The sequence below is a fragment of the Theropithecus gelada genome, chromosome 4 (genome assembly GCF_003255815.1).
Source record: "Theropithecus gelada isolate Dixy chromosome 4, Tgel_1.0, whole genome shotgun sequence".
Lineage (NCBI taxonomy): Eukaryota > Metazoa > Chordata > Mammalia > Primates > Cercopithecidae > Theropithecus > Theropithecus gelada.
In genome coordinates this window covers 108,752,527-108,765,449 of record NC_037671.1, presented here as the reverse complement: position 1 = coordinate 108,765,449, position 12,923 = coordinate 108,752,527, and the positions used below count along the sequence as shown (strand labels likewise).

The 12,923-nt window shown below is 42.3% G+C and overlaps 1 protein-coding gene across 1 annotated transcript in view; it reads right to left on the bottom strand.

Moving 5' to 3' along the window:
• TMEM242 (transmembrane protein 242) overlaps positions 1-9,459 on the bottom strand; it is a 28,636-nt gene extending 19,177 nt beyond the window's left edge. The window contains exons 1-3 of the mRNA XM_025384072.1: positions 8,395-9,459; positions 7,674-7,774; positions 1,763-1,900 (exon numbers count right to left, since the gene is read on the bottom strand). Coding sequence (XP_025239857.1) covers positions 1,763-1,900; positions 7,674-7,774; positions 8,395-8,728 — 573 coding nt within the window. The 5' untranslated portion in view covers positions 8,729-9,459. The remainder of the gene's footprint in view (positions 1-1,762; positions 1,901-7,673; positions 7,775-8,394) is intronic.
• Between the last annotated feature and the right edge of the window lie 3,464 nt (positions 9,460-12,923).

The following is a 12,923-nucleotide window of genomic DNA, read 5'->3' as shown; positions in this document are numbered from 1 at the left end:
CCTGCAACCCTGCCAACTTGCCCCAGTTTCTTCCTCCCTGCTGAATCATTCTCATCAGCATATACACGCTGTTAATTCTCCCAATGCAAAATACAACGAGTAAAAAACTATCTCTTGATCCCATTCTTTTTCCAGCTATGACTCCATTTCCTTCCTTCACTTTGTGGCAAAACTCAAGACTCACCTAGACACACTGCCTCTGATTCTCCTCCATCCCCTTTTGAATCACTCAGACTTTACTCCACCATTTCACCAATGGTTGTCACACCGCCAAACCCAGTGAATTATCAGTCATCATCTTACGTAACTTCTCACCAGTATACAACAGTCAGTCGCTTCTCCTTGAAATGTTTTCTTCACCTAGTGTCTAAGTCACCAGGCCAAGGAGATTTCCCTCTTCAGCAGGGCACTTTCCCCTCATTCCTCAACCTCTTAACCTTAGGAGTCCCTAAGAGTTCCTTCCTCAGACCTCTTCTCTTCTCTTTCAACCTTTACTGCCTTGGTGAGTTAATCTAGTCTCATGGCTTTATATGCTGCCCATATACTGATGAGTCTCAAATTCAAATCTTCACCTTGTACTTCTCCCCTAACTCTCAACTTCTATATCTGCTTACTTGCTCTCCATCTCACTATCAAACAGATGTGTCAACCTCACAAGTCACAGATCGAGCTCCTGACATTATCTCCCAATGCCTCCTCTTCTCACACTGCCCCCCACCCATCCTTCCGTTGCTCAGGCCAAAAGTCTTGATGACATCCAACTTCACTCTTTCTCACACCCCACATCCAATCAACAACAAATCTTTGCTGACTTGACCTTCAAAATATATCAAGAATCTGTTTTCATCAACTTTACCACTGCCACCTATCTCAAACTACTGCCAATTCTCACCGGTCATGAAGGGTCCGGTCCACAGAACTTTCGACCAGTTGTTTAAAAAAAAAAAAAAGAAGGCAGTCATTCTTAATGTAATGCTCTGTAACTTGAGGTATAAATTTTACATATATACACAAACATAGAGACACACACACACACACACACAAGCTTTTAGGATTTTTTCCAAAAATGTATAAATAACACATTAATAATTTAAATAATTAATTTTAAAATGCTTTAACTCTTTTACAAAGATTATATATATGATGTCAAACAGCATAGAAAGTTGCTCCAAATTAATAATTTTATTGAACAAACAGCTAATGTCAGTTTATTTATTTATTCTATTTTGTTTTTGAGACAGGGTCTCACTCTATTGCCAAGGCTGAAGTGCAGTGATCTTGGCTCACTGCAGCCTCAGCCTGTGAGGCTCAGGTGATCCTCCTGCCTCAGCCTTCTGAGTAGCTGGGACTATAGGTGCATGCCACCACACCCAGTTGATTTTTTTGTAGAGACAGGATTTCATCACATTGCCCAGGCTGGTCTTGGACTTTGGAGTTCAAGTGATTTGCCTGCCACAGGCTCCCAAGGTGCTGGGGTTATAGGCGTAACCCACTGCACCTACCCTAATGTCAATTTATATAGAACATTAGCTATAAATTAGTCATTACTTAATTTATTTGAAGTTTTACCACCTTCAAAAATTTTATTTATTAGTAATAAGAAGCTGTCTAGTTATTAGTAATAATTTAGTCACGCACTCTGTCATCATTTCCCTAGACAGTGACCAAACTACATGCAAATAAATTTGAAAACCAGGAAAATTTAGAACACAGTCAGCAGAATAAACATCTAGATACCAGTGACAAGACTGTAGTTACTTACACTGTGAACTCCTAAAGCTTTCCAGACTGCGAAGCTAATCACACCAACCCCACACCATGCATACAGTGAGCCCCAGCCCAGAGCTCGCAAGGCAAGGGAAGACCCGCTTTCCGGTAATGCAGCCGTGGCCATACTTCCCTGAAATGAGACAGAAAAGTTGAGGTAAAAACAGTCAGTGCAGAAAGAATAAGCACTCTGGGGGTGTTTGCAAATTTCTCTCTCTGCAAGCAACATGATATTAGGAAGCTAGGTTAACCCAAGTTCTAATTCTAGCTTTGCTACTTAATAATTGCATGCCTTCTCTGACTCACAAATATTTGAGTATGCAAGGCACCAGGCCTGTTAATTCTTCCAGAAAAATCCTAGAGCATTTTGTCAAGATTTTTCTATCCCCCATTCATTGGCATTTTCACAGAATGACATTAAACCTAATCTGATAAGAGATAGCAAATTTTTAACATCCTGTCTTCCATCTGGAAATACATTTCCCTTTACTAGAGTCCTTTTCCTTTTTTACAATAACTTTCTTTATATTGTTCAATCTATTTCTTATTTATTTATTTTGAGTCTCACTCTGTCACCCAGGCTACACTGCAGCAGCATGATCACAGCTCACTGTAGCCTCAAACTCCTCGGCTTCAGCAATCCCCCCGCCCAACCCCACCCCCTACCTCAGCCTCTAGAGTTGCCAGGACTATAGGTGTGTGCCATCACATCTGGCTAATTTTTTTTTTTTTCTTGTACCAACTCCCGGCCTAAAGCAATCCTCCCATCTCAGCCTGAAATGAGTTATTACTAGTTGCCTGTATCCAAAAATGAACCTTAGTGGAAACTTGATTGTTAGACATTGATCTGTCATTATTAAGATTTTTTCTAAATTATTTTATTAAGTTTCATTATTCACTTTAAAAAAAATCTAATCACAAGCTTTATTCTCTGGGGAAGAATGTCACATGACATTCAGACACCATGGTTCAAAATTTTCAAATGGACACTGGCTGACTTGCTATAGGAAAAGACTGACTTGCCAAAAAATAACACTGTGTTAAAGGATCTTTAGATATAGCCACATGTGCTAGCCATACATGTGTACATATGTAGATATGGCTACACTATTCCGCACTAACACATTATTTTTCTTAAATTAAAATTAAGGTATTTGTATATGGAAGTTGAAATTAACAAATCACACTGCAATTAGGGTATACAGAATCCCCAAGATGAAACAGAAAAATTATTTTCTAAATGAGAACTCTGTATTTATAATACCTCTTGTGCCTGAAGATAAGGGTGCCCCTTATCGTCTACCACTTACCAGAACCCTTGAAAAAGCAGGTGATAAAATTAACCTATTATTCACGTGTGGCACTACCACGAGCAAAGCGTTCAGTTTGTCAGAAGGTCGGCGACATACTTACAAATACGGTTCACAGTTTTAGCTTTTCTTCAGCCTAATCCTGGGATGAATTTTATGTAAATCAAATGCATTTTTTTTTCTTTTTTTTTTGAGATGGAGTTTCACTCTTGCTGCCCAGACTGGAGTACAATGGTGCTCACTGTAGGCTCCGCCCCCCGGGTTCATGCCATTCTCCTGCCTCAGCCTCCTAAGTAGCTGGGACTACAGGCGCCCGGCACCTTGCCGGCTAATTTTTTGTATTTTTAATAGAGACAGGGTTTCATCGTGTTAGCCAGGATGGTCTCGATCTCCTGACCTTGTGATCTGCCCGCCTTGCCCTCCCAAAGTGCTGGGATTACAGGCGTGAGCCACTGCGCCCGGCCTTGGCTGTGTTTTCATATGTGCAATACATTTTTTAAAATATCGATTTTTATAACTTTCCAGAAGTTGTAGCTATATCAGAAAGATGAACGACTTGCCCTTTTTATCTACTCACTACATAAGTGGGTATTAAAATGACTCAGTTATTTTATGAATTTTTTTCCTGCCATAATGTTAAGATAAGCAGGGGCACCAGATATTTCAGATAAATAAACTTTGCATGTGATTATGTATTTTCTTCAGTTGTTTTAACCAAATAGACATATAATACACGTTATTTTCTCTTATGGCACCTCATTTAGTCTACCAATTATGAGACCGATGTACAAATGCAAGATATACTAGTTAACAAAAATGTTGATCTATTTTAATAGATCGACCAAAGAAGCTCAAGAGCAGATTACTTGGCCACTTTTATCTTGCACCTTCCTCTTTCTGTTGATTCAGGAAATTACAAAGAAAAATGAAAGTCCATTCAGCATCTATTATTGCTTTTCAACTCCCAGTTGTTTTGCATAAGACACAGCTAAGACGATGAAAACAGGACATTGAAAGGATAGCTATCATCCCAAAATAAAAGCAGTGTAGGCAGTCCCCAACTGACAAGTTTATCATTTTAAAGTCCTCTGGGGTTACAATTTGAATCTGTTTTAATATCTAGAATCCCAGGCTAATGGACAGAAGTCTATTTAAATAGCAATATTACTAAAAATTGTAACATTTCTTCCCTAGAAGTATCCAAAGATGGGAAGAGTACCAGGTTGGGCAAGTTGCTTAATTCATCTGTGCCTCAGTTTCCTGCCCTTTAATGGGGACCACACGTAACGGTGCTGCCTAGGGCTGTGAGGGGAGTTCAGTGAGTGAAGCCCACAGAAGAGCAGCCAGCACATGCTAAGCACTCAAATATTAGATATTATTCATGTTAGAAAAGACCTCCAGGTGGCAACTGTGAAGTACACTAAGTGACATTCTTAGACTGGTGCTTTCTCAGTATACACGCATTAAGTGCTCCAAAATCTCTGAGTTCTTCTACAAACCATTTTACCTCTGAAACAGAGTCTGGGTAAGTGGTCATACTCTAATTCCAATGTTTTCCCAGAGGGAGACAGAACCATCTAAAACAGGGGTTCTCAAACTTCCCGGTCTCAGGATCCCTTTACACTTGGGCCCTAAAGACTTTCAATTAGGTGGGTTGTATTTATCAATATTTAATATATTAGAAATTAAAATTAAGAAATTCTTAATTTGTATTAGTCATTTAAAAATAGTAAATCGTTCTAGATTAATATAAGCCTATTTTTTAGGAAAAATTACTTTTTCAAAACGAAACTGTGCAAAGAGAGACAATGTTTTACATTTTTGTTACTCTTTTATTTTTTATTATTTGAGACAGTCGCGCTCTGTCACCCAGGCTGCAGTGTAGTGGCATGATCTCAGCTCACTGCAACCTCCACCTCCTGGGTTCAAGCAATTCTCGTGCCTCAGCCTCCCAAGTAGCTGGGATTACAGGTGCATGCCACCATGCCCAGCTAATTTTTGTATTTTTAGTAGAGACGGGGTTTCACCGTGTTGCCCAGGCTGGTCTCAAACTCCTGGCCTAGAGTGATCTGCCCAAAGTGCTGGGACTACAGGCGTGAACCATTGCACCTGGCCTGTTACTCCTTTAAATGTCTAGCTTAATAAAAAATAGATGAATTTTCACATCTGCTTTTGTATTCAGTCTGTTGCAAGATATTACCTTTGGTGAAAATAAACAATAAAATAAACTTTGGTAAAATCTGGCCTCACACAGATATATGGTCACATCTTTGGAAAAGGGAAGAATACTGTAATAGTTTTTCCTTCTCTGATAATATACCAAATCAAATAACTTATGAAGGATTAGTTGCAACATGGAACCTGGAGTCATAACAATAAATTTTTTTGTAATTTCTTACTAAAATCCATTAGTCTATTTTGCACTTTGAATGGACTTTAAGCCCAGGTATCATGCTCATTCAGAAGATACTGGTTATATAGATCTTTCAAGTTATATAGATTTTCAATTGTTGACACCATTTATTAAAATAATATTTTAAAAAACACATCATTAATATCACCATAAAATCTCATTGGAAAAACCATTAAATATTAAGCAACTGTTAAGCTCATGATGACAGATAAAAGTTTTCTAAAATCTAATTTTTCACTTGAAAGCTTGAATTTTATCAGTGGCAATAAATACTGACAATTGTTTGCTTGAAAAGACAAGCTCATTTTATTCATTGTTAAGATGTCTGCCAAATACCCACTTCTGAATAAGCATAGTTTGTCAGTTGTTCTTTCAAGGAAAAATGATATTCTATAGGAAAAAAGTGGCTAGTTCAGCTTGCAATTCAATTGTTTTTCTAGAGAAAAAAAATCCTACTTCAGTATAAAATAGAAATGCTTTATGTATTTCCCATTTCTTTTTTTTTTTTTTTTTCCTGTTTTCTTTTTTTTGAGATAGAGTCTCGCTCTGTCGCCCAGGCTGGAGTGCAGTGGCACTATCTCACTGCAAGCTCCACCTCCCGGGTTCACGCCATTCTCCTGCCTCAGCCTCCAGAGTAGCTGGGACTACAGGCGCCCACCACCACACCCGGCTAATTTTTTGTATTTTTGGTAGAGATGGGGTTTCACCATGTTAGCCAGGATGGTCTCGATCTCCTGACCTTGTGATCTGCCCGCCTCGGCCTCTCAAAGTGCTGGGATTACAGGTGTGAGCCACCGCGCCTGGCCTTGTATTTCTCATTTCTTTACACAGAATATTAAAAAGAGGTTTATTCGAGGGTCATGATTTAATAAAATTATTTTATTTCTTTGACAAGGGCATTTTTAAGTAAAGCTGGCTTTAAAAAATACAGGTACTTTGTAATGAAGAACACAATGACTTTCAGCACAGTTTGGTGCTACTGCCTTAGTTAGACCAAGGTATCAGCAGTTTTACTCTCCACTGCCTCTGTACCATTAGTACAAGCATCTTACTATCATTATGAAAATAGTTCTGACTTCATGGACCCAAGGATCAAGGATCAGCAGGGTTCTGTGGACCACAGTTTGAAAACTACTGTTAGACCCTGAAGGGCATTTGTGATGATCAAATCTCAGAACAACAAAATAGGATGGAAAGTTGTGAATATGTGTATGTGCTCCCCCCAGCCCCAGAGAATCCCTAGTTTTTATCAGATTATTAAAATGATCAGTGAGCCAAGGATTAACATAACTTAGATTTAGAAATCAACCAAAACTCTACTGTTAAGGCACTACTCCCGAAAACATTCTATAACATAGAGAGAAAATGACCCACAAGGTCCATAGCAGTGATTTAGGAAGCTCCATATAAGTATTCAGAGGGGATCCAAGCACACTTTAAATGTGGTCTCTTGCCATTATGGTATCAATAAGACTTAAGTATGACTATTAAACATAAATGTAAGTTGGAAAGGAAACTTTTTATGATGTTTTACATAACACTTTTCCTCCATAGCACACATCGAATTGTAATTACACAGTTATTTGTGTGAATATTTATTTATTTTTGAGACAGAGTCTCACTCTGTCACCCAGGCTGAAGTGCAGCGGTGCGATCTGGGCTCACTACAACCTCCGCCTCCTGGGTTCAACTGATTCTCCTGCCTTAGCCTCCCGAGTAGCTGGGACTACAGGAGTGCACCACCACGCCAGGCTACCCGGCTAATTTCTGTATTTTTAGTAGAGATGGGTTTTCGCCATGTTGGCCAGGCTGGTCTCAAACTCCTGACCTCAGGTGATCCACCCCTCTGGGCTTCCCAAAGTGCTGGGATTACTGGTGTGAGCCGCAACACCTGGCCCAAATTTAGATTTAAAGTCATGTTGTGAATAGGAAATGTACCAGACAAGCTTTCAAAGTCTTGTTCTGCTAAAATTTAAGACAGCACATAAGCACATCTTTCTAAATGAAAATAAAGACCGTTGGTTAATTTGTACATTTTTAGAATCCATAAGGGTATACAAATTCACATCTTAAAGCAATGTGGAAAGCCATCAATATTTTCTTTATTTTTTCTATGCAAAAGCTGCTGTATATTGTAAACAATAACAATAACGATGCTATGAATGGATTTCAGTGTCACCAACCTTATTGAACCATTCAGGGCTTTTCTTTTTAGCCAATGATAATGTTGTAATAAATCCAGCTAGCATTCCCGCTGCAGCAACAGTACCAAGAAAAATTCCACCTGCCAAGAGTTTCAGGGAGGAGGGGGGATATTTCAAAAATTAAATAAAAAGAGGTTAAAAAGACATACAAAAGTAAGTTTAAGATACTATTCGAGTTACAATCAAAATCACTTTTGAAATTCAAGAAACCATGGCTAAGCAGCTCTTGCTAACAGTAAATGCCAGTGACTGAGAAACTTGCGTGACCTCACGACCTCTGGTTCCTTGAGTCATTCCGAGTTATTATTCCCGAACGCAGAGAATAGGCTCAGCTTCCCTTCCCCCTCTCCCCTGGGACCACGGCGTGAAGTTTCTCACGGGGAGATAGAGACGATGGCAATCAGAAAAGGCAAGGCTCGAGAACAGCTGCAGAGGTGATGGGGAAATATGGCACGCCCAGGAGAATAGTTGGCGGGATCTGCCCCCCGCCCCGCCCCGCCCCGCCCAAGGGGAGAGAGACTCCACCCAACAAGCTACCTACCTGCCCTGGGGCCGCGAGACTCCGCGGGCTAAACTCAGGAGCAAGCCCAAGCTAAGGGCTCTCAGAGCGGGATGTGTTGTGTGAATACCCGCTCCAGCGCAAGCCAGGGTCCGGGGTTAGCTCGCCCCGATGCGCGCACCTCACCACAGCACACCTTACCTTTAACCAGGAAAAGCCGGTCATCCGTGGACCCCGGAGCCTCCAGCCCAGAGGCCGGCTGCCCAGTTCCAGCGCCCGCTGTGTCCATGCTTAGGTCGCCTCTAGTGCGTCCGTCCCCAACTGGGCACGGGTGGAAGCGAGAGCGAGGCGGAGGAGAAAGGTTCCGCTGCCGCCTCCTCCTGTGCAATCTGAAGAAGGGTCCGGAGTGCGGCCGCTGTCCCCAAACCCTCCTCCCGCGCCCGGGCGGGGAAGACGTGCTGTGCCCAGCGCCGAGGGCGATGCCCTCCAAGGCCGACTCGTAGGGAGGATCACTTGATTTCTCCAAGGAGATCATTGCTGGACTTAAGTGATTACTTTGGCTGTTTGAAAGAACGCTCAGCCCCGACTGTAGGAGGCAGTGAGGGTCGCAGATCGCCCCAGGATTCCAGGCCTCGCCTGCTGTGAGACCTTGGAGCTCATTTTTCTGATCAAGCTTACACTGTGTCCAACGATTTGGCCAGCGCTAACACTCCACGATTCTAAAACGCAGGCCTTGGTCTTCTGTCTGAACTTTTCTAGGTAACTTCCTAACAGTGGTGAGGAAAGGTGTAAGTGACAGGCTTTCTTCCTGGAGGAGAGCCAGCCACCCGGCTCTGCGGTGACGGGTCCCCTCGCCACAGTGTGAATGCTTGGCCTCCCTCGGGAAGTGGAACACTTACAGGATGACCGAATGAAGGTACTACCCCCGAGAGGAGAGCGAGGCCCGCTCGAAGGGCTTGCAGAGCTGCCGGGAACGTTGACAGCTAGCAGCTTTGGTCTTCTGCTGGGAGGCTGGTTTGCCCATTCTGTAAATGGCCATGGACAGGAGGAGGCTAGTGGTGATAGAAAATCTTTTCAGCCTCTCAGAGAACAATGACATCTTGTAAAATAAGGCGGTCTCTGCCATTTGTCCTGCCCCCCAGCACTGGAGGGCATGAGCTTCCTAAGGATGGAGATGGGACTCTTATGTTCAGTTTATATCCCCCAGCTTTCAGGTATTACCTTGTTACCAACAACAAATGCATGTTGGATGGATGAGTAAATGAATGCATCTGTTTTTGCATCAGTGAAGTGCAGTTAATAACTCAAACCTGGGCTCGGGTCCTTAAACCGCTTCTCAGGTGTGTGAACTTGGGGTAACTTAGCCCCTCTATACCTCAGTTTCCTCACCTGTAAAATTTAAAAACTGATAGTAGGCCAGGCGCAGTGGTTCACGCCTGTAATTCTAGCACTTTGAGAGGCTGAGGCAGGTGGATCACCTGAGGTCAGAAGTTCGAGATCAGCCTGGCCAACATGGTGAAACCCCCGTTTCTACTAAAAGTACAAAAATTAGCGGGGCCTAATGGTGTGGGCCTGTAATCCCAGCTACTTGGAAGGCTGAGGCAGGAGAATCGCTTGAACTTGGGAGGGAGAGTTTGCAGTGAGTCGAGATCGAGCCATTGCACTCCAGCCTGGGTGACAAGAGCAAAACTCTGCCCTCCATCCCCAGCCTCCAAAAAAAAAAAAAAAAAAAATTGATAGTACCTAACTCAGGATTGCTATGAGAATTAAATGAAGCGACATCTATAAAGAAGTTAGCACAGTGCCTGGCACACATAAATATTCAATACATGTTACCTCTAACTATTACCACCTGTGATTCCAGTAGCTATTTTGCTGCATTGCCTATGGGGATTTTTAAAAAATGATGGATTACCGAGGTCTGCCATGGATTACTGCTCTGAAGGCCCGCAGGTGGCAGGACAGAATGTAAAAGCTCCGTGGGGGTTCTGAGGATAAAAAACTACTGCTCTGTTCAAATTTTTGTGTGGATGAGATCACACAGAATGTATGTGACCTTTGGATTTCCTGGAAACACAATGTCAGTATCTGAAAGGGCTTTTAAGCTGGTAAATGCTGTGCTAATTTGTTGAAGGACCTATCCTTTTTCCTTCCCCTCATACATAACAGTGACCATAGCTGCTAACGTGTATTGAGTGCTTTCTATATATCTGACATTGCACTAAGTGCTTCAAGTACATTATCTCATTTATTTCTCTCCATAAACTCAGAAAGACTAACTTGCTCAAGCTCACACAGCTGTTAAGTGGCAGAGACAGGGCTTAAAAGCAGGTCCTTCCTTATCCACTGTGCCAGTGGTCTTCAAGTGTGAACGAGAATATTGGAATCACCTGGAAGGCTTATTGCACTCAGCTTTCTGGGCCCCATTCCCAGAAAGTGAGTCTGTGACTCAGTGGGGGCTGAGAACATGTATGTCTAAGTTTCCAGGTGATGCTGTTGCCACTGGTTCCACTTTGAGAATGTCTTCTCTGTGCCTTCCCCTTATGGATTACACCTCTTAAAACCCACACCATACACTTTAACACTTGGAAATCTGTTTTCCCAAGACTACTTAGGGAGAAAAAGTGCAGACTCCTACACTGTCTTCTTTGCTGTCCCCTTAGAAAAGGGCAGAAACATTTTATTTTATTTTATTTTACTTTATTTTATTTTATTTTAAGGATTAAGCTGGGTATAGTGGCTCAAACCTGTAATCCTAGCACTTTGGGAGGTTAAGTGCAGATCACTTGAGGTCAGGAGTTTGAGATCAGACTGGCCAATATGGCGAAACCCTGTCTCTACTAAAAATACGATTAGCTGAGTGCGATGGCGGCACCTGTAATTTCAGCTACTCAGGAGGCTGAGGCAGGAGAATCCCTTGAACCCAGGAGGCAGAGGTTGCAGTGAGCCAAGATCATGCTGCTGCACTCCAGCCTGGGTGACACAGCAGACTCTGTCTCAAGATGATGATAATAATAATTTAAGGTTTATATCACTACGTACTGTAAGGAACAGAAGGGAGATAATAGATCTTGAAATCTAGGGAAGTTACAGAGTCCTGCATTGCAGAGCCTGTCTCCATTGAAAGTAACTGCACATCCTAGGAAACTGCTGTCTGCTTTGTTCTGGATGTTGCAGCTCACAAACCTCTACCTTCTTTCCAAATCCCCAAAGTAAAAGACAATCTTCCTTTTTTCTACTTGAAAGCTTGTTTTCCCAATATACACAGGGCTGAAGAGGCAATTGACACAAACCAATGGTTTACACTTCAGCCTTAGATGAGCAATTTGCATTTTGAGGGTCTTTGTGGGGTACACACGAAGGAGAGGAGGAGCTGTGAGTTCCTTGGTCAAGGCCTGTTTTTGGAGAGTACTGTGGCCCCATTTCTCACCTGCCCTGTGACTTGCTGTGTGCCAGATCCTGGGAGATGGTGTTTCCAGAGCCTCGGAAACCTGCCACGCACTAGGACGGGAAGTCCCTGGCCCAGGGATAAGACCAAATTCCAGGCATCCCAAGTTGGAATGCTGAAAGAAAACATTTTTAAAAGACATTGTTTCCCAAGGTCTCATATCTCTACAGGACACTCAGTTGGGTACTTTGGGTACAATTTGATTAACTGCACTGCTCCAAGAATTCCACAATCCCACCCAGACTTGTTACTATAGGAAGATATGACACAAGCTCCAAACAAATGAGTTGTAGACATTCCAAGCACAGTTTCTTTTTCTTTTTTTATTATTATTATACTTTAAGTTCTAGGGTACATGTGCACAATGTGCACGTTTGTTACATATGTATACATGTCCAAGCACAGTTTCTTTGCAGGATGGGGACTTGAGTTCTGAAATAGCAGGGCAGCATTTCCAAGTGTGGAAACCAGAGATTAGAAAGTCACAGAGCTTTGTTGCTTCGTGCAGCACCAGCAGGACTGATATTTCAATGGAAGCACGGTACCCTTCTAGAAAAAGGTAATGGAAATCTCTTGCAAGCTGAGGAGGCTACTGGGAAAGCAGGTTTATCTGAGACGGATGCTGTTGCTATTTCAGTGTTCGTTTTAGTCAGCTGAAAGTTCATGCCAGGGACACATTTGACCACATTCTTATTTCAAATGTTTTGGCTCCTGTAGATCCTATTTCAGATGTTGACAGCTAGAAACCTGTTAGCTCTACAGTTCCCAGAATTTGGATAGCCCTAGCTCTAGCTGGTTTTGAATTCTGATGGACTTTTTTCCCCATCACTTTTTAAAACATTTCTTCAGAGCTTCAATCTCTCCATGTTTAATGTATGAGGCTGAATTATTTTAAAAATCTGATAAGGGTCACATCATTCTTACTGCTACTTGATATAAGATAGTTGTCAAAAATATAGGCCACGTGCAGTGGCTCATGCCTGTAATCCCAGCACTTTGGGAGGCTGAGGCAGGCAGATCACCTGAGGGCAGGAGTTTGAGACCAGCCTCACCAACATGGTGAAACCCCATCTCTACTAAAAATACAAAAATTATCTGGCCGTGGTGGCAGGCACCTGTAATCCCAGCTACTCAGGAGGCTGAGGCATCAGAATCTCTTGAACCCAGGAGATGGAGGGTACAATGAGCCAAGATCATGCCATTGCACTCCAGCCTGGGTGACCTAGCAAGACTGTCTCAAAAAAATTATATATATATTTGTGTGTGTGTGTATATGTGTGTG